The 27382-nt window shown below is 42.8% G+C and overlaps 6 protein-coding genes across 6 annotated transcripts; all 6 read left to right on the top strand.

Annotated features, from left to right (window-relative positions):
* The first annotated feature begins 902 nt into the window (after positions 1 to 902).
* Positions 903 to 1865, top strand: LOC119228907 (olfactory receptor 11H6-like). The gene has a single exon (XM_037488898.1). The coding sequence runs from the start codon at positions 903 to 905 to the stop codon at positions 1863 to 1865; it is 963 nt and encodes a 320-aa protein (XP_037344795.1).
* Positions 1866 to 4483: 2618 nt separating this feature from the next.
* LOC119228906 (olfactory receptor 11H6-like) lies at positions 4484 to 5410 on the top strand. Its single transcript, XM_037488896.2, has one exon. The coding sequence runs from the start codon at positions 4484 to 4486 to the stop codon at positions 5408 to 5410; it is 927 nt and encodes a 308-aa protein (XP_037344793.2).
* A 2540-nt stretch (positions 5411 to 7950) lies between these two features.
* On the top strand, positions 7951 to 8880 carry LOC119228904 (olfactory receptor 4B13-like). Its single transcript, XM_037488894.2, has one exon. It carries the CDS (start codon positions 7951 to 7953, stop codon positions 8878 to 8880), a length of 930 nt encoding a protein of 309 aa, XP_037344791.2.
* Positions 8881 to 12743: 3863 nt separating this feature from the next.
* LOC119228899 (olfactory receptor 4B13-like) lies at positions 12744 to 13782 on the top strand. The gene has a single exon (XM_062564887.1). The coding sequence runs from the start codon at positions 12817 to 12819 to the stop codon at positions 13780 to 13782; it is 966 nt and encodes a 321-aa protein (XP_062420871.1). The 5' UTR covers positions 12744 to 12816.
* Positions 13783 to 22177: 8395 nt separating this feature from the next.
* LOC119228895 (olfactory receptor 11H6-like) lies at positions 22178 to 23098 on the top strand. Its single transcript, XM_037488883.2, has one exon. It carries the CDS (start codon positions 22178 to 22180, stop codon positions 23096 to 23098), a length of 921 nt encoding a protein of 306 aa, XP_037344780.2.
* Positions 23099 to 25373: 2275 nt separating this feature from the next.
* LOC119229313 (olfactory receptor 4E1-like) lies at positions 25374 to 26303 on the top strand. Its single transcript, XM_037489585.2, has one exon. The coding sequence runs from the start codon at positions 25374 to 25376 to the stop codon at positions 26301 to 26303; it is 930 nt and encodes a 309-aa protein (XP_037345482.2).
* Positions 26304 to 27382: the final 1079 nt, after the last annotated feature.

Here is a 27382-nt window from a genome sequence, read left to right as displayed (position 1 = left end):
TCGAATGCAATTGGTCTGTGCTTTAAGCCACCACCATAAAGACGACCAAAGCTCCGCCGGGCGATGGGACAGCTTCTGGGTCCGGACCCGGACCGCGGTGCACCAGTTACTGACCTCTGAGTTCGGCTACATTATGGTACAGACACAGTCATTGAGGCACAACAATAGTTTTCTGGTTGACTGTTCAACTCAAGTCTGGGCTCCACAAACCACCGGATTGCAGGGCCAAACATGGCTACGGCGCCAAATTGATCCCAATTCCCTGATATTTGAGTCACCAACGTGTGTGGCTGCGTGAGCTGCAAAATATTGGTCAACCCTGACAAAATCTCACTCTGATGCTTTTTGAAAAGTTGGCAGCTTTGAGCATGTTTTCATTGTTGCTGAGTGACAGACATAATTGGCTGCTGTGCAATATTTAAGCAATAAGGTTCGAGAGGCTGGACTTTGTCGTCAATAATGTTACAATCGGTTGTGAAAGCAAGATGTTAACATTGCCCCAAAAGGACGCTCTTGCAAGTCTTTTTTTTTTTTGGCGATTGCCACCGAAACCTAAGTAATAACTAATGGTGTGTGTGTGTGTGTGTCTGTGTGTGTGTGTGCCCTCGCTTGAGCGAGAGAGAGAGAATAGTAGTAGTAGTGATATGTTATCCCGATTGGAAATATAATATTAATGCTTGTTTTGATAACTTCTACTTTAACTTTGCTTTGTAGCTTTGAGTTTAATTTCACTGTTGGATTTGTTGTTGTTGCCAAAGCTGTTATAAAAGCAGGTGTAGAGGGACAACAGACTTTGACGGAGGTGCAGCTTCAGCACGACGTGAGGATTCTTTCTGTAGACTTTCATGCTGTGACACAGAGTAGAATTTAAGGAGAGAGGTATGACAACTAATTATCTTATTATGGATAATGTTTCTGTTGTAAGATTTTTCATTCTGTCAGGGTTAAATGAGACAAATGATTACAGAGTGACACTTTTTACATTTACTTTACTGTATTACTGTATGATTTTGTTTCTCAATATCTCTATCATCATGATTATTATCTTGGATGAAAACTTACATGAACCCATGTACATTTTATTGTGTAGTTTTTGCATGAATTCTCTTTATGGGACCACAGGTTTCTACCCCAGATTCCTCCTACATCTGTTTTCTTCCTCTCAACAGATCTCCTATGAATGGTGCCTTTTACAGGCTTTTGTCATGTATTCATTTGCTTGCTGTGAATTATCCATCCTAGCAGTCATGGCCTACGACAGATATCTGGCTATATGTCGACCTCTTCACTACCAGTCTGTCATGACAAAGAGGAAGGTCTCTCTGCTGATATGTTTCTCCTGGTTCACACCTTTCTGCATCCTTTCCATCAATGTTTTGCTGACATCAAGACTGAGGTTATGTGGTGTAAACATTGACAGACTGTTTTGTGTGAACTGGGTAATTGTTCAACTTGCTTGTTATGAATCTGACACCTTTTCAAAAAACATAACTGCATATTTTACATTGATCATTTATTTTTCTCATGGACCATTCATAATCTGGACTTATATGCATCTTATTAGAACGTGTGTGAAGTCTAAAGATGACAGGGTGAAGTTTATGCAGACGTGTGTGCCTCATTTAGTCTCTTTAGTCACGTTCATTGTTGTAGTTCTTTTTGATTTTGTTTTTATGCGATTTGGCTCCACAGATTTACCTCAGAGCTTTCAGAATTTCATCGCTATAGAATTTGTCCTCATTCCCCCTGTGATGAATCCTCTAGTTTATGGATTTAAACTGACAAAGATACAAAACAGAGTTTTGGGTTTACTTTTTTTCCGAAAAGAATTACCACAAATTAGATTTTGTAAAGATAAAACTTAAGTGAGAAATAGATAAATGGATGTTTTTGTTTGACAATAGATCAAGATGTCTTCAGGATGTCTCATTCAGCTCTACATAACGAATACAACCCTCAATGTATGTTTACTCAGCATTTACATTTTTAGTGTGTTTTTGTGTTTGTTTAAATCTTTAACTGTCGTGTAGAAATCATCTACTCCATGTATGATCAAATAGACATTTTAATGTTATGTTCTTTGCAAAAAATGCAATTATTGAAAAGGAGTTCATGCATTCAAGAGCAAAAGAGTGGCATACAACCACACCCCACAATCATGTTCTTACTTCACATTAAATAGAAAAACTAGAAAATCAGACCTAAACCATTGTACTTTATAACAGAATCAACCCACCTAAGGATGTGGACTGCTTAACCTGTTGACACACACAACAAAGTGCTCCGAGTAGAGTTCAGATCAAGTGTGACTGTATCAAGCACGGCTTCAATGTAAAATTGAACCTATACAAATCACATTTGTTAAACTTCCACTCAAGGCAAAAACTGGTTGCATGAATAGCTCTACCCCTGTCGAGCGTCTTACCCACCATAGACTCTCGCTTTTTTTATTTATCCATGCAGCTTTCTGCACCAGCTCCCCGCAGGCTTGAGTTTTAGGTGTTTCAGCTGAGGCTTTAAGTGTTTATTCTTCTAATCTACAATAACACACAAATTTAAGACATTGAATATTTTAAATCATCTCTTTAAGTTCCGGTGATGTCACACACATAGTATTATGAGTAGTGGATGGTGTGCCTACCTAACTGTCGCCCTATAGGTGAGCCTGGGTGGGGCATTGTCCTGATGGCTAATGGAGAGCACCTGGGCCCGGTGTCTCCTAAGGTCTATACATGCCATGCTCCTGCCAGTTGGAGGGGGGACTCGAGAGGAGGCAGGCCCGGCCCTATTCTCTTCATTCATACACGTCCACACTTACACTACTGATTTACTGACTTCCCACCTCATAGGATCCTAATGGTTTTTGGGTATGTTATTTCAGTTCTTCATGGAAGTTCTTTCTGTTAGGGTTATACTTCAATAAACATATATTCTTTATTCGTATACACTGTCTCCTGCTCCTGATGTTTGGCATAGCTTGAGCCAGCTATGACATTCCCATGACATAATACTTCCATTGTTAGTGTTTTGCCTTTGCAAATAAAGTCCTTGAAACATCCAAGATGTTGTTTGTTTCATTTCTTTGTTCAATGTTGACTTTGCTGTGCTTTATGATCTTAATTGCCTCGAGTAAGTAAACGCAGTCAATTCCTTCAGTCATTACATTACATTACATGTTATTTTATGTTATGAATTCTCTGGTTTGAATGAACTAAAATTAGACTCAGAATTTAAGATTTTATTTAGTGTGCGTCTTCCTAGTAGCCAATGTAATCTAGGGGAGAGTTTATCCTATCAACATATCAACGTTGTAACAAGTTTTTTCCAACCTTTTTTCTAAAACATTTTCAAATTCATGTTTATTTGAGATAAAGAGGATAAAAACATATTATGTCTTCTGATAATAACTGTTCCCTGCCAAATTTAAATGTGTGATTTGACTGGCTATGAAAGTAACTTTTCTAAAGGCCATTACCTGCATGTTGACATTCATTCTAACACTTCAGAGTACAATCTGTATTGATATGATTTGATTTCTGTGTTTAGTTCACATATTAAAGTCTTTTGGCCATTTATTAATGACTTTAGTTGTAAATTAAGCCTCCCTCTAGATAGTGTCCCTGACAAATTCTTCTGTACATTTTTGCCAAATATTAAGAAATCTTAATGAAATGTGTATTTTGTGTGCCTATTTTCGTCTATATTGTACAGTCTAAAAATAAAGTCTCATAATACACATTTGCAATCTGTTTTGATTATATCTGCTTCATTATGGTACTGTGCAATAAAGAGCACTTTAAATAGCAAAATGTGATTCAAGCTGAGACCTGAGTTTGTATTAACGTTATTGTATAACATAAGTCAGTGGTTCTCAGGCCTGGCTGCGGGACCCACCCTCACAACTTGATGACAACCCACGACTGAGAAGAGAGAGGGGGGCGGGGGGTTATTCCCACCTTCTCCACAAGCAGCGTGTGCGGCCGTGAGCCCCCATCCTCCCTTCCCTCCCAAACACGCACATTTCGGCCCACTCCTCACGCGCCTGTTTGTTTTACTTCCAATGCAAAAAGCTCTCTCCGTACTGTCTTGCTTTCTCCGATCTAACTGACTGCAGCTAGAGACCGTTTTTCGAGGGTCAATTTTTTTTAGTTCCAAAATATTTTATTACTTTTATTTTAGCCACATTAATCACAAAGATTAATGTGTTAATGTTGAAAGCCCTAATATATATGTATAAATATATACATATGAAACACAGTGTGCTTGTTTATATTTCTTTAACTTTGCTTTGTAGCTTTGAGTTCAATTTCCCAGTTGGATTTGTTGTTGTTGCCAAAGCTGTTATAAAAGAAGGTGTAGAGGGACAACAGACTTTGATGGAGGTGCAGCTTCAGCACGGTGTAAACCTTCTTCCTGTAGACAATGCTGTGACATTGAGAAAGTAGAATTTGAGGAGAGAGGTATGACAAGTAGTTGTATTATTATGGATAATATTTCTGTTGTAAGATTTTTCATTCTATCAGGGTTAAATGAGACAAATGATTACAGAATAACACTCTTGACATTCACTTTACTGTATTACTGTATGATTTTGTTTCTTAATACCTCAATAATTATGATTATCTTCTTGGATCAAAACATACATGAACCCATGTACATTTTATTGTGTAGTTTTTGCATGAATGGTCTTTATGGGACCACAGGTTTCTACCCCAAGTTCCTCTTTGATCTGTTTTCTTCCTCACAACAGATCTCCTATGAATGGTGCCTTTTGCAGGCTTTTGTCATGTATTCATTTGCTTGCTGTGAATTATCCATCCTAGCAGTCATGGCCTATGACAGATATGTGGCTATATGTCGACCTCTTCACTACCAGTCTGTCATGACAACGAGGAGGGTCTCTCAGCTGATATGTTTCTCCTGGTTCACACCTTTCTGCATCTTTTCCATCAATGTTTTGCTGACATCAAGACTGAGGTTATGTGGTGTAAACATTTACCGACTGTATTGTGTGAACTGGGCAATTGTTAAACTTGCATGCTATGAATCTGACACCTTTTCAAACAACATAACTGCATATTTTACAATTATCATATATTTCGCTCATGGATTATTCATAATCTGGACCTATATGCATCTTATTAGAACGTGTGTGAAGTCTAAAGATGACAGGGTGAAGTTTATGCAGACATGTGTGCCTCATTTAGTTTCTTTAGTCACGTTCATTTTTGCAGTTCTTTTTGATTTAATGCATATACGATTTGGCTCCAAAGATTTACCTCAGAGCCTTCAGAATTTCATCGCTATAGAATTCCTTCTCTTGCCTCCTGTGATGAATCCTCTAGTTTATGGATTTAAATTTACAAAGATACGAAACAGGATTTTAGGGGGAAAAAATTACCGCCATTAAATCTACTGGGAGAAAGAAAGAAATGGATGTTTTTGTTCGAGGACATATGAAGATGTCTGCAGAATATCCCAATCTTCTTTATGTGACTGATGAATACAACCCTCAACGTATATTGATTAACAAAGCCTTTCAAAATCCTGTGTTTGTTTAAGATCCATCTTTAACTTTTATGTGCATTAATCATATAATACATGTAACATGTATGACCAAATCAACATGTTAATGGTATGTTCCATACACACAATGCAATTATTGTAAACCAGAAATGTTTGCAGACATTTCAAGGGTCAAAAACTATGTTAAACAAAATCGACCTACACCCCACAATCCATGTTTTTACATCATATGAATTAGAAAATCCGACCTCAACAGTTGCACTTTGTAACAGAATTAACCACCCAATGATCTGGATTGCATGTGCAACAACACACAAAACTAAATGATCCCAGCAGAGTACAGATGTGACTGCAGGTGTGACTGCATCAACCCTGCCTTTAATGTTGAATTGAAGGTATACAAATTACAAGTGTCTGCTGTCTGCACCAGCTTCCTACAGGCTTGAGTTTCAGGTGTGTCAGCTCCACACTGTTTTTTGTCTTCTGATACGAAAATGGCATACTCATGATAAAAAAGTGTAATAACTGTAACTACTTTGTCCATCTTTGAATTTTGGACAGGGACCATGGAAGGCTGTACTTTGATAGAGTGACAATAAATTTGAAGATAGTCTTTTGTGCGGGCCTCATTGCTGATTCTCACATTTCAACCACTTTTTATGATCGACTGATTCTTTTGGAACTGAATAACACGACGTGTAAAAGAGCAACGTCTCTCTTAAACATTCAGAAACCAACATGGGTAGAGCTTAAAATGACGCTCAAGATTGACAAACTTGACAAACCCCCACCTAACCCCCCAAACCTGTGTGGAAGACACTGAAATGGTTTGCGAGGTTTACCCAGAGGCCGCTGGACGTATCTCGCTCAAAAAAGATGGGATTAAGCTTGGATTCAGCCTGCTAGCTAAACTGAGACGGCTAAGCTAATGCACGTAAGTGCGCGCTCGCGTCGTCACGGTCCTCAGTCGGTTTACAGGAACCACGGCTGCCACCAACGAAATCGAGTGTTCTGGGTTCGTGAATGATGCGCTCATAAGCAAAACACTGAACATCCATTACACTTAAACTACGATAAAAAAATACAGATAAATCGAATTCCACCCGCCCAAGTGGCTAGTGAGAGAGACTCTTTTACGCGCCACAGCTGAATTCCACCCGCAAATTTGGTGACGCTGGAGAAGAAAAGGTACTCTTCTAGTCTACCTTTACACACAAGTTCATGCACAATGTAAAAAGGCATTGCATAAATATGTTCATCTATATTATAAATCTGCTCACTTCAAGTTAACTTGTTTTAACTCTCTTTGTTTTTGTTTTGCATTTGAAATTAAAGTATCTTAAAGATCAAACAGGTTAAATTTGGTGTACAAAAGATTATTGAGTATGTTACCGCAGAAACTTCGGAACTTCATAACTTTCAGTTAAGAATCCTCTGGTTTGTGGCTTCAAATTGACTAAAATCAGAAACAAGATTTTGATGTAATCTAAGCAAGAGTTTCTCCTCTCAACAGATCAAGTGTTTTCAAATCTCTTTTTCTAAAATCTTTTCAAAATTGTTCAAAACGTTTGAGAAGAAAAGATTGTGAATACGTAGTCTGCTTACTATAAATATTCCCTGCAAACTAATGTTAATGTCTGATTTGACTGCGTATCAAAGCCATTATTTTAAAGGTCTCTATCTGTGCAACATCATAGCAGATTGAACATACGTGTTTTTTAACCTCTGGCCTGACACATTACCTGCAGGTTGACATGCATGTTTGGACATTAAAGCTTTTCAGCCAATAATTAATGATTTTGGATGAAAAATGAATGTACAGCCTCCCTCTTAATAGTGTCCCCGATAAATACTTTTTTAAACTATTTTTTCCAAAATATAAAGAAGGTCTCTTCAAAATCATGCAAATGTGTAATTTCCGTGCCTGTTTTCATCAATTAGAGAAAGTTTTGAATGTGTCATCCTTTTGGTCTACTAAACCTTTGTACAGCCACAAGATACTTACATACAAACTATTAAGATTGTATTTGCTTCATCTTGGTACTGTGCAATAAACAGTATTTTAAATAATAAAATTACCATATTTACCTATTAGCAAAAAAGCTTGGACATGAGATTATAATAATATTATTGTGTCACATAAATTACTGTAGTGATTAAAACCTGAGCATCAGGTTTAATTTTCGTCTATGTTTTGATAACTTGTACATTAACTTTGCTTTGTAGCTTTGCTTTCTAACTCTGTAAATTCCCAGTTGGATTTGTTGTTGTTGCCAAAGGTGTTATAAAAGCAGGTGTAGAGGGAACACAGACTTTTAGGGAGGTGTAGCTTCAGCACGGTGTAACCCTTCTTGTAGGCATTCATGCTGTGACATTGAGAATGTAGGAGAGAGAGAGAGAGGTATGACAACGACTTATCTTATTATGGATAATGTTTCTGTTGTAAGATTTTTCATTCTATCAGGGTTAAATGAGACAAATGATTACAGAGTAACACTCTTGACATTCACTTTACTGTATTACTGTATGATTTTGTTTCTTAATACCTCAATAATTATGATTATCATCTTGGATCAAAACTTACATGAACCCATGTACATTTTATTGTGTAGTTTTTGTATGAATAGTCTCTATGGGACCACGTGTTTTTATCCCAAGTTCCTTTTAGATCTGCTTTCTTCCTCTCAACAGATCTCCTATGAATGGTGCCTTTTACAGGCTTTTGTGATTTATTCATTCCCTTGCTATGAATTATCCATCCTAGCAGTCATGGCCTACGACAGATATCTGGCTATATGTCGACCTCTTCACTACCAGTCTGTCATGACAAAGAGCAAGGTCTCTCAGCTGATATGTTTCTCCTGGTTCACACCTTTCTGCATTCTTTGCATCAATATTCTGCTGACGTCAAGACTGAGGTTATGTGGTGTAAACATTGACAGACTGTTTTGTGTGAACTGGGCAATTGTTAAACTTGCTTGTTATGAATCTGACACCTTTTCAAACAACATAACTGCATATTTTACAATGATGATTTATAGTTCACATGGATTATTCGTAGTTTGGACATATATGCATCTTATTAGAACTTGTGTGAGGTCTAAAGATGACAGGGTGAAGTTTATGCAGACGTGTGTGCCTCATTTAGTCTCTTTAGTCACGTTCCTTGTTGTAGTTCTTTTTGATTTAATGCATATACGATTTGGCTCCAAAGATTTACCTCAGAGCCTTCAGAACTTCATTGCTATAGAATTCCTCCTCATTCCCCCTGTGATGAATCCTCTAGTTTATGGATTTAAATTGACAAAGATACGAAACAAGATTTTAGATTGGGTTTTTTTGGAAGAAAATTAGTCATTAAGTTAAATTCAAATAAATCTGCTGGGAGAAATATAATTGATGTTTTTGTTTTAGGATATACCGTAAATCCTCAAATAAAAACCGGGATTCAATTAGTGGCCGGGCTTCAGATAGTAGCCGGGGGCGCGGTCGATACGGACAAATAAAGGCCGGGCCCCAAATACAGGCCGGGGGTAAAAAAATATATAAATGTAAAAGTAAAGAATATACTGCTGGAGGTAACATGAGAGCCCGCCACCTGCTCGTGAACTGGGTGGTCACTGCCTGGGAGAAGCTGGACAAGGGCATGATCCGAATGTCCGTCAATGTTTGTGGACTGACACTGAAAGACGACGGGAGTGAAGATGATCTCATCCATTGCTTCAAAGCGGGAGAGCCAAATTAACGAAGCATTTGAAAATTCAGTGTTTGTTGAAGATCCATCTTTATCTTTTATGTCTATGAATCAAATGCTATGTAACATGTAAGACCAAATGAACATTTTAATGTTACGGTCCATAAACGCATTACAATTATTGTAAACCAGAAATGTATGCAGACATCAATATAACACACAAAAAAGAATGATGAATTTTAAGAATCGCCTGAAAAGAAATTACTTAGAGTATTAAGCCCTTTAAAACATGGAGATACCAGGCTAAAAACCCATATGCGATAGCCCAGTGTGTGGACAGTAATCATGGGCAGTTTCACTTTGATAGAGGGAAGATATTTTGTCTAAAAGAGGCATTTATGCACAAAGTGGAAAGACAATTCAGTACGTGTCACCAAAGCTACAATGCTAGCTCCCCGCCTGGCACTGCGGATAGAAAAGGCCCGTGACCTAAAAGGTGTCACGGTTTGGGTCTGCTTCTTGTCTTATTTTGTAGTTTTTATGTCTCTTGTGATCCTGGGTAACTTCCCTTTTCTGCCTTGTCCTGTCTTCCCCTGATGCCGTGCCTGATCGTTTCCACCTGTGTTCAATCACCTGCTCCTCCCTTGTGTATTTAAGCCCTGTGAGTCCCTTGTCTGGTGTGGCGTCATTACATGTCAACGTTCTCGTCAAGTAAGTCGATTCATGTTTTCAAGTCCAGGTCCCTGTTTTTGTCAGTTTTGTTTTTGCCTCCTTCCTCCCCTTTTTTGGTTGGATTGATTTTCAATTTGAGTTCTTTGACTATTAAAGTCCTTTTATTTTGTTCATTAACCCTGCGTCTGAGTCCTCCCTTCTCGCCCTCGACCTCGCGTCCCTGACAAAAGGAGCTTTGGGCCGACAGTCTTTTTTTCACGAGGCCCCGGATAAAAACACAAAAAGCGACTGAAGATTTAGTTTAGTGCCGCATATTTTTTAATGAAGAACAAAAAAAACGTTTTCTGACGCGGTGGTCTTGAAAGAACCATTGATACTAGGTGCTAACACTGTGTTCAAAGACGAGTAGTATGGCCCCAAAGCCATCTCTACTCTTGCTACTGTACCACTGGGGGCAAGCACGAAGGTTTGAAGAGTGTCAGCCATATCTGAAAACGTGACCGCACAACTGGACCAGGATCCGGTCAAGTGCAGATGGTTTAGTACTCAGTGCGACGAGTCCATGGACAGCACCAGGACAGCTCAACTGATGATGTTCATCTGAATGGTGTTCGGTGATGGTGGCACATGGAGTAGTGTAGTGCGCTGGGAGCCGCAAGGTTGGCGGTTCAAAGCCCGGCTGCCCCATGTGCCATGTTGAAGTGTCCCTGAGCAAGACGCCTGACCCCTAATTGCTCCCCAGGCTAAAATGTAATGCATGGGTTATAATGCAATGTAAGTCGCTTTGGATAAAAGCGTCAGCTAAATGACATGTAACTCAGTGAGTTTTTCCGTGAAGAAAAAGGTGCCATTGTTGACAAAGGACAGGGCTGCCGGCATCTTCATTGCTCAATGCAAAGGTGACCCAGATTTCCCCAAATGTTCTACATTACCACAGTATCATTCACCGGCAGGCGCTTTATGCAAAAGTAACCAGATTCGATTACGTGATTACACCTGTCGTGAAAATCATGAATGGCATTCGCTCTGAAGCCATACAACACAGGACATTAAAGGTGCTATTGGAGGAGCTGTCAGCTGAATATAGGGACCTGTTACTACACATAGAAATCCGATGGCTCAGCAAAGGAGGGATTGTGCAGCGTTATTTAGCACTTTTGGGCAAAACCAAAGAGTTCTTGCAATACAAAGGGGAAGACGCCTCGCTGCTTGAGGACACTGAGTGGATACTTGAAAAACTCGCTGAAAAACTGAACCATTTGAACTGTGAGCTGCAAGGCAAAGGTACATCTGTTGCTGACATTATAAGTGCTGCCAATGCATTGCAAAGCTTATATGAAAATGTTCTCTGTGCATTTACAGAGAAAAAAAGTGCTGCACTTTCCCTCCTTACACTCAGTGTTGAATGACAATGCTTCTGCATCTGGGGCCTTTGACAAAAGTGTAGAAAAGTACTCTCAAGTCATAAACAAAGGCAGGAGTTTGAGAACAGGTTTTGTGACTTCGATCAACTTGAGCCATGTGTGTCTTTAATTTCAAACCCTTTCATGTAAGAGGACATGACATGCATTGCTGAGCAGCTAAGTGCTATATTCAATGTGGATACTGGACAGGTGGAGATTGAAATTGTAACACTGCAAAATGACCTCCAACTTCAAAACCCATCAGTCTGTGGTGGACTTTTGGGGCTTTGTGGACACAGAAGTACGGAGGTGAATGCACAGTAGCTATGAAAGTTGCATGTCTGTTTGGTTTCTCCTATCTCTGCGAATCAGCCTTTTCTGACATGAACTTCGTCAAGAACAAACACAGAACACTTTATTGGTATGACTTGATTTCTGTGATGGGTTTGGGTATTAAAGTTTTTAAGCAAACGATTTTGAATAAAGAATTAATCTACAGCCTCCATCGTAATAGTTTAATGGTAAAATATGTTATAACAGTGTTATGGTAAAATAGGGATAATTGTCTGTATTAAAGTAATGTGCGTAAAGCTGAAAGATTCAAGGTTTCTATTTGCAGCTGTGTCAAGTCAACTTGCTCTCACACATAAACGCTCAAAGAGTCTGTTACCCCCATCTTAACCTTGGTTCTTCCCTCAACTTGGTTTGCAATTTTTTATACCTGCCACTGAAGATGGCCTTCGTATGTGTGTATAAAAGCTCAGTGTTTTGACCGCTCGGAGACGCCCTCTCCACACAGCACTGTAAAACGCGTTCGTGTATTTAAACTGCAGCTTGCAAGCAATAAATGGACTTTTACAACTTTGATCATTCATCAAGACCCTGTTTTTTATTAGACAAACATTGAAACAATTCATTCTCTTCTCCCGAACTTTTTTTATTAAAATATTACACAACAATAGTATCCCCAACAAATACTTCTGTATTATTTCCACAATATAAAAAAGGCCTATTTAAAATCATACAAATGTGTTTTATGTGTGCCTTTTTTAATCTATCAGAGAAGGTTTTTAATGTGTAATCTTTTTTTTGACTGATAAACAATGGTACAGCCACAAGACGCATATTTACAAGCCATTCATGTGTTTCCTGCTTCATCGCGGTACTGTGCAAAACATTTTTTAAAGGGGAAAAAAAGGATTCAACCAAAAACATGACTAACGTGATTATAACCTGAGCATCATGTTTCATTGTATTGTGTATATATATGCCTATATGTATTTAAAAATATAAACATATATATGTAAGAAACACAGACAAGGGGTGCTTGTTTTGATTACTTTAACTTTCAAGGTTATAGTTTGATTTCCCGGTTGGATTTGTTGTTGTTGCCAAAGCTGTTATAAAAGAAGGTGTAGAGGGAACACAGACTTTGATGGAGGTGCAGCTTCAGCACGGTGTAACCCTTCTTGTAGGCATTCATGCTGTGACATTGGGGATGTAGAATTTGAGGAGAGAGGTATGACAAGTAGTTATATTATTATGGATAAGGTTTCTGTTGTAAGAATTTTCATTCTATCAGGGTTAAATGAGACAAATGATTACAGAATAACACTCTTGACATTCACTTTACAGTATTACTGTATGGTTTTGTTTTTCAACATATCTGTCATCATGATTATTATTGTGGATCAAAACTTACATGAACCCATGTACATTTTTTTATGTAGTTTTTGCATGAATGGTCTTTATGGGACCATAGGTTTCTACCCCAAATTCCTCTTTGATCTGTTTTCTTCCTCTCAACAGATCTCCTATGAATGGTGCCTTTTTCAGGCTTTTGTCATGAATTCATTTGCTTGCTGTGAATTATCCATCCTAGCAGTCATGGCCTATGACAGATATGTGGCTATATGTCGACCTCTTCACTACCTGTCTGTCATGACAACGAGGAGGGTCTCTCAGCTGATATGTTTCTCCTGGTTCACACCTTTCTGCATCCTTTCCATCAATGTTGTGCTGACATCAAGACTGAGGTTATGTGGTGTAAAGATTGACAGACTGTTTTGTGTGAACTGGGTAATTGTTAAACTTGCTTGCAATGAATCTGACACCTTTTCAAACAACATAACTGCATATTTTACAATTATCTTTTATGTCTCTCATGGATTTTTTATAATTTGGACTTATATGCATCTTATTAGAACATGTGTGAAGTCTAAACATGACAGGGTGAAGTTTATGCAGACGTGTGTGCCTCATTTAGTCTCTTTAGTCACGTTCCTTGTTTTGATATTTTTTGATTTAATGTATATGCGATTTGGCTCCAAAGATTTACCTCAGAGCCTTCAGAACTTCATTGCTATAGAATTTCTCCTCATTCCTCCTGTGATGAATCCTCTAGTTTATGGACTTAAACTGACAAAGATACGAAACAGAATATTTCGTCAATTTCTTTTCCGAAGAAAATTACATCCATTGACTTAAATTTCTGATTCAATCTAATGTGAGAAATTAATACATGTAATGTTTTTGTTTGAGGATGTGTACACATGTCTGCAGAATGTCCCAATCTGCTCAACATGACTAATGAACAACCCTCAATGTTGACTAACAAAGCATTTACATTTTCAGTGTTATGTATTCATGTACTTAATGCAATTATTGTAAATCTATGCAGACGTTTCAAGGGACAAATCTTTGTTATATAGAAAGAGCACAAGAGTGTCATGTACCACAATCCTGCTTCTACATCACATTAAATAGAATATTAGACAAACCTTTTCACTTTGTAACAGAAGAGCCTTCAGAACTTCATCACTATAGAATTCCTCCTCCTTCCTCCTGTGATGAATCCTCTAGTTTTTGGATTTAAATTGACTAAAGATACGAAACAGAATTTTTTTTTTTAATTACCGCCATTGAGTTCAATCTCAACTAAATTTGAAGTGAGAGAAATGAATGTGATGTTTTTGTTTGAGGATATATGAAGAGGTCTGCAGAATGTCCCAGTCTGCTCTACATGACTGATGAACACAACCTTTAATGTTTGTTAATTAACAAAGCGTCTCAATTTTTTATGTTCGTTGAAGATGTGTCTCAAACGGTATGTATGACAAAATGACAGAGGTGTGGACTCGAGTCATGTGACTTGGACTCGAGTCAGACTCGAGTCATGAATTTGATGACTTGAGACTCGACTCGACAAAACGTACAAAGACTTGCAACTCGACTTGGACTTGAATACCGATGACTCGTGACTTGACTTGGACTCGAGCCTTTTGACTCGAGAAGACTTGCTACTTCCCATGAAAACTGGGGGAAAACATTTTCACACCACCGCGCCGCTCTGTTTATCTGCATCTGTCAAAAAAATGTGCGCCACCTGTATGCAGAGAGCACTGCAGTCCATTTGACCGTATCAACGAGACAGCTCGTTCATGGTTACAAAAATCGGGATTTTTGAACCCGGATTCAGACTCCAGGAAATCCTCGCCAACATTATGTCAACGTCCGTTTTAAAGTAGTGTAATGAGCTGAGTTAAAGTTATTAGTTAATCAGTTATGCAGATGTTTCATGTGTTCACGTTATGCTCTGTTACCAGCTGTAGTTACGCGAGACAACCCGAGTTTTGGGGGGCCGTGTATGCGGAAGTGTTCGTTCGGCGTGGTGACGGCCAACAGTGACCGAAGTTGAGTTGTTTTATATAAATAAATGCAGCGGAGTTGCAAGCCAGTCATCGCCTCCTTATTTACGCTGCAGCATTGGGGTGAGCGTTACAGTACTATAACACAGTCGATCCACCGTTACCCTTCCCTTCGTAGTCTAGGTCTGTGAGGCAGCGCACCATCACCCAGGGTTCCCCGTCCCCACTATAATAAGATGACTTGAAATGACTCGAAACTAAAATGGTACGACTTGTGACTCGACTTGAGACTTGTTGGCTGTGACTTGTGACTCGACTTGAGACTTGCTTCGTCTTTGACTCGACTTGACTCGGGACTCGAGGGCAATGACTTGAGACTTGCTTGTGACTTGCCTAACAGTGACTTGATCCCACCTCTGCAAAATGAACATTCTAACTTCATGTTCCATGAACATAATGCAATTACTGTAAACCAGAAATCTATGGAGACATTTCAAGGGTTGAAAACTCCTAAATATAAAGTGCACAAGAGTGTCATGGACCCTCACCCCACAGTTATGTTTCTACTTAACACTGAATAAACAATTTGACAACTTTGTATCAGAATCAACACACCTAATGACACACAAAACTACTTCCACTAGAGTGTAGATGACTGGCAGATGTGACTGCATCAACCTCGCCTTTATAGTGGAACGTTTACAAATCACAGTTGTCTAACTTTCTGTCTAGGCAGCAATCTGATCCTTAAATAAAAAAATAAATCACTAACAGGGTATCAAGTCCTTTAAAACATGGACATGCCAAGCTAAAAACACATGTAATTATGAACAGTTCTCTAGGAGAGGGTTTTGTGCAGGCCAGACTGACTTGCATGTTTCAACCACTTTTTATGAGCGACTGATTCTGTTGGAACTGAATAACACGACTCGTAAAAGAGCGACAGCTCCCTTAAACTCGGGTAGACCAACATGCAACACGGGTAGAGCCTAAGATGACGCTCAGGATTGATGATTCGCCTATTTTGTATGAGAGAAATATTATGGATATCAGCAATGTCTGAGTGTTTCAGTGCCGTGTTCCTCTTGATAGCTTTCAGTTATGATTAAAAAAGTGTACATAGCCAGCACTGTTAGCAAATTATCTCGACTGGTTTGCTAGAATTTTAGTTGAAGTTGAATTTGGAACCTTTTCAAACAGATAAGTGGAGATTGTGGCGACGTTTAATTTGATTAAAGTTGACGCTACAATTTACTTTAACTGGATTTAAAATCCTTTTAAATGTAAATGACCATTGTAAATATCTACTTTGACCAAATCTTCAGCTCCTATAAGTGTGCAAAGCTCCTTTTGTATGAAAACCTATGCAACTGATTATGACAAAGACAAAAAGTTACTATACACCTCTGGCAATGGATCTGCTCTGGTGTCTACTTTGATGTTCTGAGCTGATATGGGCAGATCTTCCACAGGTGAGAAGTAGAAAATGTTGGGATTCATGTGTTGTCTTGTCCGACTCAGTCACAGGAAGTCTGGACATGGCATCCGCATTAAAGTGGTCTGCTGACCTCTTGTGTTCTAGCTCAAGCCATCAGTCAACCCCCAGCGCTGCATGTGAAAGGCTGCGAACTTAAGCACCGCTGACTTTGGTCCCAGTACAGCCAATAAGGGCTTGTGATCTGTGAAGAGAGTAAATGTGCGTCCATATAGATACTTATACTGTATGTTCTCACTCCATAGATGATTTCTAGCGCCTCTTTTTCTATTTTTGCCTACCTTTTCTCAGTCAGAGTGCGCAAGGCAAACGTTTGCAAACGGTCTCTCCTGACTATGACTACCCCGTAGGGCAGAGGTCGCTGACTAGCGGACTCTGGTCCGGATGCGGACCCAGAAGTCGTCCCAAAGCTAAAAGAAGACTGTTGTGATTAAAACTTGAAAGCGCACTTTGACTGCGCAGCTTTGATTGCCTTTACGGTAGCGGCTTAAATCGCAGACCACTTGCATTTGAGTTAAACCATCCCACGTGATACCACTCGACCAATTGAGTATTTGCATTTCAGGCAGGACGATGAGGTAGTCTCAATACCAAGGACAGATATGAGAGGCTTGTGGCAAATTACAAATATAAAGACGGTAGGAAGAAAAGAAAGATAGCGACATTTGAACAAGCAACGAGTGAGATGGAGAAAGTGAGAGAAAGAATCGGGTGAGAAAAACGAGGAACAAATCAATAGCGAAAGAAGACCATTTAATCATCAATGGACGGACTGGTTTCCCTCCATACTTCCCACTGGTGAGGCGCAATGAGCTGCTCCATGTGAGGAGGAGAACGGCCCTGATGCATTCATGGCCAGGTACAACATCGTAGAAGGAAAAAATAGAGCTTAATTCTTCTACTTTTTTTCCTTTCTTGAAAGGTTCCTCACGTCCCTTTTCAGCAGAGCATGCAATGGCTGAAAACACACTGGACAAGCTTTCCAGAAAATGGCCATAATAGTTCAACAGTCCCAAATGAGACCGCAACGCGGAGACATTTGTGGGCTCTGGGGCATTCACAATTGCTTCCAAAAATTGGGATTTGTCCAACTTTGCTCTCAAGCCATGACGTGCCAGATAGCCCAACATCGCTTCCAGTCTCTTCAAGTGCAGGGCTTTAAGTGGTTGTGGTTAAGACGTCATTCAAAAAAACAAGTCACTCCTTCTTGTCCCTGCAGAATCTAATCCATCACTCATCGAAAAAATGATGGTGCGCTGGCGACCCCATAGCTGGGGCGATGGTAGAGGTAAAGTCCTCTGTGGGTATTTTTGGTTAAATACTGTTCAGAGTCTTTGTGTCACGGTTTGGTCTCTTTCCCTGTCTTAGTTTGAAGTTTCATGTTCCTTGTGGTCCTGGGTTAACTTCACTTCCTGCCTTGTCCCGTGATTGCCTGAGTGTTTCCACCTGTGTCCAATCACCTGCACCTCCCTCGTGTATTTAAGCCCCGTGTGCCTGTTGTCCCCTGTGGCGTCATTACATGTCAACGTTCAAGTAAGTCAAGTCAAGTCAAGTCAAGTCAAGTCTGTTTCATGTTTCCAAGTCCAGGTCCCTGTTTTTGTCTGTTTTGTTTTCTCCTCCTTCCTCCCCTTTTTTTGGTTGGAGCGATTTTGATTTTGTGAGTTTTGACAATTAAAGTCTTTTTATTTTTCAACTCCGCGTCTGGGTCCTCCCTCCTTGCCCTCGACCTCGTCTCCCTCGTGACAGAATGACGCCACCAACTAAGGACCCAGCGGAGTGGGGTCCCCAGAACCCATTCTGGGGAACCCGCCTGGCCCTTGGTGGGCCCCGCAGCGTGCAGCAGGCTGCCCGGCGCAACGCCAACCCCAGCTCGCCAGCAGGCTCCGGGCGGCGCCCCGGTCACCGCCCTCGCCTCTCTCCAGACCGAGGTTGGGCCTCGCCAATGGAGGCCAGCGTCCAGCCCCCAGTCCTCAGCGCACGCTGGGAGCAGGTGCTGGAGCTGGCCGCCCGCCTCCAGGCCAAGTACGACCCCCGCGCCCTGGACCTCCGCATTCGGCGGCAGCGACGGCGCCAACGACACCCGTCTCAGCCCGAACCGGCCCCAAGACCCACGCCCCCAGCTCCAAGACCCACGCCCCCAGCTCCAAGACCCACGCCCCCTGCTCCAAGACCCACGCCCCCTGCTCCAAGACCCACGCCCCCTGCTCCAAGACCCACGCCCCCAGCTCCAAGACCTCCGCCCGTTCCGGCCCCCAGAGTCTCGTCTCCGCCCGTTCCGGCCCCCAGAGTCTCGTCTCCGCCCGTTCCGGCCCCCAGAGTCTCGTCTCCGCCCGTTCCGGCCCCCAGACTCCAGTCTCCGCCCGTTCCGGCCCCCATACTCCAGTCTCCGCCCGTTCCGGCCCCCATACTCCAGTCTCCGCCCGTTCCGGCCCCCAGACTCCAGTCTCCGCCCGTTCCGGCCCCCAGACTCCAGTCTCCGCCCGTTCCGGCCCCCAGACTCCAGTCTCCGCCCGTTCCGGCCCCCAGGCTCCAGTCTCCGCCCGTTCCGGCCCCCAGGCTCCAGTCTCCGCCCGTTCCGGCCCCCAGGCTCCAGTCTCCGCCCGTTCCGGCTCCCAGGCACTAGTCTCCGCCCGTTCCGGCCCCCAGGCACTAGTCTCCAAGACTGCGCCCCACGCCACAACGACGCCGGAGCCGCACAGCCTGGCGCGCCACGACGATGCCGGAGCCGCACAGCCCGGCGCGCCACGCCACGACGACGCCGGAGCCGCACAGCTCGGCGCCCCCCGAGACCCCGAGGCCCGGTCGCCGACCCGGCAGACCCCCTGAGACCCCGAGGCCCGGTCGCCGACCCGGCAGACCCCCAGAGCACCCCACGCCCGGCCGCCGCCCCGGCAGGCCGCCGGACCATAGCTGTCGGGTCCCCACCCTCCCGCCCCTTGTCTGATTTTCATGGTTCTGCCCCCCTTTAGGACCGTCTGGAATTCGGTCCTTGAGGGGGGGGTTCTGTCACGGTTTGGTCTCTTTCCCTGTCTTAGTTTGAAGTTTCATGTTCCTTGTGGTCCTGGGTTAACTTCACTTCCTGCCTTGTCCCGTGATTGCCTGAGTGTTTCCACCTGTGTCCAATCACCTGCACCTCCCTCGTGTATTTAAGCCCCGTGTGCCTGTTGTCCCCTGTGGCGTCATTACATGTCAACGTTCAAGTAAGTCAAGTCAAGTCAAGTCAAGTCTGTTTCATGTTTCCAAGTCCAGGTCCCTGTTTTTGTCTGTTTTGTTTTCTCCTCCTTCCTCCCCTTTTTTTGGTTGGAGCGATTTTGATTTTGTGAGTTTTGACAATTAAAGTCTTTTTATTTTTCAACTCCGCGTCTGGGTCCTCCCTCCTTGCCCTCGACCTCGTCTCCCTCGTGACAGAATGACGCCACCAACTAAGGACCCAGCGGAGTGGGGTCCCCAGAACCCATTCTGGGGAACCCGCCTGGCCCTTGGTGGGCCCCGCAGCGTGCAGCAGGCTGCCCGGCGCAACGCCAACCCCAGCTCGCCAGCAGGCTCCGGGCGGCGCCCCGGTCACCGCCCTCGCCTCTCTCCAGACCGAGGTTGGGCCTCGCCAATGGAGGCCAGCGTCCAGCCCCCAGTCCTCAGCGCACGCTGGGAGCAGGTGCTGGAGCTGGCCGCCCGCCTCCAGGCCAAGTACGACCCCCGCGCCCTGGACCTCCGCATTCGGCGGCAGCGACGGCGCCAACGACACCCGTCTCAGCCCGAACCGGCCCCAAGACCCACGCCCCCAGCTCCAAGACCCACGCCCCCAGCTCCAAGACCCACGCCCCCTGCTCCAAGACCCACGCCCCCTGCTCCAAGACCCACGCCCCCTGCTCCAAGACCCACGCCCCCAGCTCCAAGACCTCCGCCCGTTCCGGCCCCCAGAGTCTCGTCTCCGCCCGTTCCGGCCCCCAGAGTCTCGTCTCCGCCCGTTCCGGCCCCCAGAGTCTCGTCTCCGCCCGTTCCGGCCCCCAGACTCCAGTCTCCGCCCGTTCCGGCCCCCATACTCCAGTCTCCGCCCGTTCCGACCCCCAGACTCCAGTCTCCGCCCGTTCCGGCCCCCAGACTCCAGTCTCCGCCCGTTCCGGCCCCCAGACTCCAGTCTCCGCCCGTTCCGGCCCCCAGACTCCAGTCTCCGCCCGTTCCGGCCCCCAGGCTCCAGTCTCCGCCCGTTCCGGCCCCCAGGCTCCAGTCTCCGCCCGTTCCCGCCCCCAGGCTCCAGTCTCCGCCCGTTCCGGCTCCCAGGCACTAGTCTCCGCCCGTTCCGGCCCCCAGGCACTAGTCTCCAAGACTGCGCCCCACGCCACAACGACGCCGGAGCCGCACAGCCTGGCGCGCCACGACGATGCCGGAGCCGCACAGCCCGGCGCGCCACGCCACGACGACGCCGGAGCCGCACAGCTCGGCGCCCCCCGAGACCCCGAGGCCCGGTCGCCGACCCGGCAGACCCCCTGAGACCCCGAGGCCCGGTCGCCGACCCGGCAGACCCCCAGAGCACCCCACGCCCGGCCGCCGCCCCGGCAGGCCGCCGGACCATAGCTGTCGGGTCCCCACCCTCCCGCCCCTTGTCTGATTTTCATGGTTCTGCCCCCCTTTAGGACCGTCTGGAATTCGGTCCTTGAGGGGGGGGTTCTGTCACGGTTTGGTCTCTTTCCCTGTCTTAGTTTGAAGTTTCATGTTCCTTGTGGTCCTGGGTTAACTTCACTTCCTGCCTTGTCCCGTGATTGCCTGAGTGTTTCCACCTGTGTCCAATCACCTGCACCTCCCTCGTGTATTTAAGCCCCGTGTGCCTGTTGTCCCCTGTGGCGTCATTACATGTCAACGTTCAAGTAAATCAAGTCAAGTCTGTTTCATGTTTCCAAGTCCAGGTCCCTGTTTTTGTCTGTTTTGTTTTCTCCTCCTTCCTCCCCTTTTTTTGGTTGGAGCGATTTTGATTTTGTGAGTTTTGACAATTAAAGTCTTTTTATTTTTCAACTCCGCGTCTGGGTCCTCCCTCCTTGCCCTCGACCTCGTCTCCCTCGTGACACTTTGTCTAATCTCAATTGCTGGTGAGAGCATGCGAGAGATCTAACTTTGACAAACACTTTCGACCAGTTAAGGTCGCAAATAAATCCTCAGTGTTGGGCAGGGGGGTACGTCTCTACTTCAGTTGGTCATTTATCGTGACCTTGTAATTACCACAGATGCAGATCGATTTATCACCCTTTGGTTGCCACCACGATTGGGGACCCCCATTGACTTTGATCCACTTTAGAAACTATTCCCTCTTCCAACCTATCCGGTTCTTGTCACCATAGCCTCTTTCAGTGAACGTGGCACAGGGTTGGCTGGCTATGCCGCAAGTCGCACATTAGACATAACTTTTTGCCTTTGTCATTTCACATTATTACACATAACTTTATTTCTGAACTTCTTTGTTTTGGTTTCTTTGTATGTAGTACTTGAGTTGTTATCAACATCTGGTGAACATTTCATGTCAAAAGCTTGTACATTAACTTTGCTTTCTAGCTTTGCTTTCTAACTCTGTAAATTCCCAGTTGGATTTGTTGTTGTTGTCAAAGCTGTTATAAAAGCAGGTGTAGAGGGAACACAGACTTTGATGGAGGTGCAGCTTCAGCACGGTGTAACCTTTCTTTCTGTAGACATTCATGCTGTGACACAGAGCAAGTAGAATTTGAGGAGAGGTATGACAACTACTTATCTTATTATGGATAATGTTTCTGTTGTAAAAATGTTCTTTCTATCAGGGTTAAACGAGGCAAATGATTACAGAGTAACACTCGTTTCACTCACTTTACTGTATTACTGTATGATTTTGTTTTTCAATATCTCTGTCATCATGATTATTATCTTGGATCAAAACTTACATGAACCCATGTACATTTTTTTATGTAGTTTTTGCATGAATAGTCTTTATGGGACCACAGGTTTCTACCCCAAGTTCCTCTTTGATCTGTTTTCTTCCTCTCAACAGATATCCTATGAATGGTGCCTTTTACAGGCTTTTGTCATGTATTCATTTATATGCTGTGAATTATCCATCCTAGCAGTCATGGCCTACGACAGATATCTGGCTATATGTCGACCTCTTCACTACCAGTCTGTCATGACAAAGAGCAAGGTCTCTCAGCTGATATGTTTCTCCTGGTTCACACCTTTCTGCATCTTTTCCATCAATGTTGTGCTAACATCAAGACTGAGGTTATGTGGTGTAAACATTGACAGACTGTTTTGTTTGAACTGGGTAATTGTTCAACTTGCTTGTTATGAATCTGATACCTTTTCAAATGACATAACTGCATATTTTACAATGATCATTTATTTTTCTCATGGATTTTTCATAATTTGGACTTATATGCATCTTATTAGAACTTGTGTGAAGTCTAAAGATGACAGGGTGAAGTTTATGCAGACATGTGTGCCTCATTTAGTCTCTTTAGTCACGTTCATTTTTGGAACTCTTTTTGAATATATTTATTTGCGATTTAGCTCTACAGATTCACCTCAGAGCCTTCAGAACTTCATCAGTATAGAATTCCTCCTCATTCCCCCTGTGATGAATCCTCTAATTTATGGATTAAAATTGACAAAGATACGAAAGAGATTTTTTTTTTTTACCGCCATTTAGATCAATGTTAAATGATTCCAATGTGAGAAAGAAAACAATATGTTTTTAGGATGTACCGAGATCTCTGCAGAATGTTCCAGTCTGCTCTACATGACTAATGAATATAACCCTCAGTGTATGTTGACTCACAAAGCATTTACATTGTCAGTGTTTGTGCTGTTGAAGATATATCTTTAACTATTATCTGTATAAATCATTGGCTGCATGTATGACCAAATGGACATTTTTATGTTATGTTGGGGGCACTTAATGCAATTATTGTAAACCAGGAATTTATGCAGACATTTCACAAGCTCTTAAATACAAAGAGCACAAGACAGTCATAGAACCACACCCCACTGTTATGTCTCTACATCACTCAGTATAAGACTAAACCTTTGCAACAGATTCAACCCACTTAAGGATGTGGATTGCAAAAACTATTGACACCGACAACTAAGTGCTCCCAGTAGAGTGCATATCTGAGACAAGTGTTACTGCATCAAGCAGTAACACAGTAACGGCATTAATGTTAATTTGAACGTATACAAATCACACTTATCCAACTTCATGTCAAGGAAGCAGCCGGTTGCATGATTTTCACTCAAGCATCTCGCCCAACATTCTCTCTCTCTCTCTCTCTCTCTCTTATCCGTGCAGCTGTCCGCACCAGCTCCCTTGAAACATCAAACACCTGCCTAGGCAGCAGCCGGTCGCATGGTTCTCACTGAAACATCTCAGCCAACCTACACTCTCTTTTGTTAGTTTTGAAAATAAAGTACTTGAAACATCAAACACGATCTGCAAATACGTTCTCATTATTTCTGTCACAATGAACTCTAGTTTGGCTGATTGCTGCTTTTATACAAACATTAAAAAATTACATATCGCTATCCAATAAACTTTTGACGAGGCTACTCTTAAAAAAAGACAAGGCATCTTGCCGTGATGCCTTAAACATCAACCTTTCGGATCGAGCAACATGCAGGACACATGGAATAATGTTACGTCAAAAATGTTTTGAAAGCCATATCCAACGTGTGGACCCTTTCCATTTTTCGAGCATGATTGTCTATTTGCCACAGTCCTTCGTCAGCCACATGTAGGAAGAAAAAAACAAAAGTATTAGAAACATCTTGGTCGTGACTGAACCCACTGGTGTAACTTCACGCCCCTTAGTGTGACGGTTTTTATGTCAAGCCACTAGCTTGAAAACATAAAACATTTGGAGTGAGGGTTTTCTGGGGGCTCCCAGTCTTGCCACTTGCGACAGTCCCTGAAAGGGGCCTTTAGGTCTCAGTCCACAACACCAAGATGCAGCACCTCCTTTGAACAGATGCCGTGCCCAGGGCGGATTTGTGCACAATCGAGAGCACTAATCCACGGCGGGAGGTTGCGAATCAACGCGCAAAAGGCCCGAGGGACACGCAAGTGTTAGCCCAGCGTGACCTCAGAGTAATGTGTGAGCCCGTTAGACACCTTGGGCTCCCTGATGGGTGCTGAGGTGGGGTCGTGGTTTCTGCTTGGAGGCCCTGGTGACAAACTTGACCACAAAGTTGATGTGGGAAAACTCCAGGCCGTGACTCAACCTGGATTAACCTCTGAGCTTGAGAGGAGCTCTCGCACAGAGCTTGGCAGCACAGTCTGCAGCAGAATCAATTAGGAATTAAGATTAAGCCCCTTCCTTTCAAAAATCCCCAAATGTCAAAAGATTTTTTTTTCAAATCACAGCATGACTTTTTCTACAGGGCTCCTCAAATATTGGTGTCTATAATGTGGCATTATAGGGATTTTAGATCCTTTTTAGAAAGAATTCTCAAAAAGACTTCTGCCCTTTACCAGCAGTTATGCCCATGTGACCCATTGATTTTTAATAATTCATGAAATCTATCCAAATTATGTGATTAAATAATGAATGGGCATGTGAAAGCTAAACACACATGCCCCAAATGTAGCTAATGAGATAATGGTACTGTGCACTCTGCAAAATGAAGATTTGATTGGATACATATTTTTCAACTATAATGTAACTGGAGATAAAAACATTTTATTTTATTTATTTTCGCTGGAGAGATTAGTCCTCTAGTTTTACTCCCTCATCGTTAAGTGATCCTAGATCAGTAAACAAGAGATTGAATTCCCAAATGCGGTGATGTCATAGGCAAAGCTGTTACTAATAGACGGTAGAGACAGAGGCACCAGCTCACTGCATGACATTCTGTAACCACTTGATGTATATTGTGACACCAGATTTTATATCTTTAAATAGTACCGGTGATAATCTGCTCTGCAAATCATGGAAAACGTTTCTATTGTAAGAATGTTCCTTCTCTCAGGGATAAATGAGACAATGAATTACAGAATTGCTATCTTTTCACTCACTTTACTGTATTACTGTATGATTCTGTTTTTCAATATCTCTGTCATCATGATTATTATTGTGGATCAAAACATGCATGAACCCATGTACATTTTATTGTGTAGTTTTTGCATGAATGGTCTTTATGGGACCACAGGTTTCTACCCCAAGTTCCTCTTTGATCTGTTTTCTTCCTCTCAACAGATATCCTATGAATGGTGCCTTTTGCAGGCTTTTGTCATGTATTCATTTGCTTGCTGTGAATTATCCATCCTAGCAGTCATGGCCTACGACAGATATGTGGCTATATGTCGACCTCTTCACTACCAGTCTGTCATGACAAAGAGCAAGGTCTCTCAGCTGATATGTTTCTCCTGGTTCACACCTTTCTGCATCTTTTCCATCAGTATCGTTCTGACATCTACACTGAAGTTATGCAGTGCAATAATTCCAAAACTCTTTTGTGTGAACTGGATAATTGTTAAACTCTCTTGCCCTGACACTAACACCGTTTCAAGTAACATTCTGTCATATGCAACAATTATCATTTACATATGTCATGGGTTGTTCACAATTTGGACTTATATGCATATGATTAGAACTTGTGTGAAGTCTAAAGATGAAAGGGCGAGGTTTATACAGACGTGTGTGCCTCATTTAGTCTCTTTAGTCACGTTCATTGTTATAGGGTTTTTTGAATTGATGTATATGCGATTTGGATCCACAGATTTACCTCAGAGCCTTCAGAACTTCATTGCTATAGAATTCCTCCTTATTCCTCCTGTGATGAATCCTCTAGTTTATGGATTTAAATTGACAAAGATAAGAAACAGAATTTTAGCTTTGGTGAATATTAAAAGAAAATGAATGGTTTTTCTTTTTCAACTTGAATGTGTATTACCTTATAATTATTTAAAATATACCATAATTAGATTATTTTCTAGGTTTGATGTATCCACATCTAGCTGAAATATTACCAAAAATTCTATAGATCAGAAAGGTATGTTATGAAATTCTTAAATGCTCCATTTTTATGTATATGGAATGCAGGACTCAAAATGCACTTAATTTGCAAATATGTTTTTGTCTCTGAAATTGTATGTGAAGCTAATTCTGTCTTTAATTAATGTAAATTTGTTTAAAACATTTAAATTTAAATTGATTGTAGCTGACCCCTCCCACCCTGGACATGAACTGTTTGTGCCCCTTCCATCCGGCAGGAGGCTGAGGTCCATCAGGACTGAGACGTCCCACCACACTAACAGTTTCTTCCCTTCGGCAGTCGGGCTCATCAACAGAGCCCGGGCCCCCCCTGACTGACTCTCACTCCATGTAAATACTGTCACTTGTTATTTTCTGTTATCTGGTGCACTTTATCTTCATTTTTTTATTTTATCTTCATTTCTTAGCTTACTAACCCATAGCTTATATTTTATTATATTTTTCATCCTATTCCTGCACAGCGTTGTCTGTTGTCCATTATTGTCAGCTGTCATGCACCAGCCACCAAGTCAAATTCCATGTATGTCTGGCATATGATGGCAATAAACAATTTCTGAAACGTTCAGAACCCATTCAACATGACAACCAAAAACAAACACCCACACAGATGTTTTAATTGATTGTGTCCGATCAGACCCGATGTAAAACCTTGCTTAATGAAGAAATAACTTTTGTAATACACGACTCAAGTCGGATTTTAGGCCTCTCATGCCTCATTGTTGGGAGAACGACTTGCTCCTGGTGTCTGACTTGACTTCCCCCTGCCTGAGCCCAGGTCTGTGGACCCGTGAGCTGCTGCCCAGCAGGGACCCAGCTGCAGCTCCAGCAGCCGACCTGCTGCACAACCCTGGAGGAGCTGCAAAGAGCCCCGAAGGCAGCGCCTCCGGCCCTCAGCCACCAAGGAGGACGCACCGTGTCCGCTGTCTCTATCTACGGGCCCATTA

This window comes from Pungitius pungitius, chromosome 10, assembly GCF_949316345.1.
Source record: "Pungitius pungitius chromosome 10, fPunPun2.1, whole genome shotgun sequence".
Taxonomy (NCBI): Eukaryota; Metazoa; Chordata; class Actinopteri; order Perciformes; family Gasterosteidae; genus Pungitius; species Pungitius pungitius.
The sequence above is the reverse complement of the archived record's forward strand: the minus strand, read 5'-3'. Positions and strand labels throughout refer to the sequence as shown.

Coding starts and splice junctions, on each gene's coding strand:
- LOC119228907 (XM_037488898.1), top strand. CDS start 903: ATGGATAATGTTTCTGTTGTAAGATTTTTCATTCTGTCAGGGTTAAAT.
- LOC119228906 (XM_037488896.2), top strand. CDS start 4,484: ATGGATAATATTTCTGTTGTAAGATTTTTCATTCTATCAGGGTTAAAT.
- LOC119228904 (XM_037488894.2), top strand. CDS start 7,951: ATGGATAATGTTTCTGTTGTAAGATTTTTCATTCTATCAGGGTTAAAT.
- LOC119228899 (XM_062564887.1), top strand. CDS start 12,817: ATGACAAGTAGTTATATTATTATGGATAAGGTTTCTGTTGTAAGAATT.
- LOC119228895 (XM_037488883.2), top strand. CDS start 22,178: ATGGATAATGTTTCTGTTGTAAAAATGTTCTTTCTATCAGGGTTAAAC.
- LOC119229313 (XM_037489585.2), top strand. CDS start 25,374: ATGGAAAACGTTTCTATTGTAAGAATGTTCCTTCTCTCAGGGATAAAT.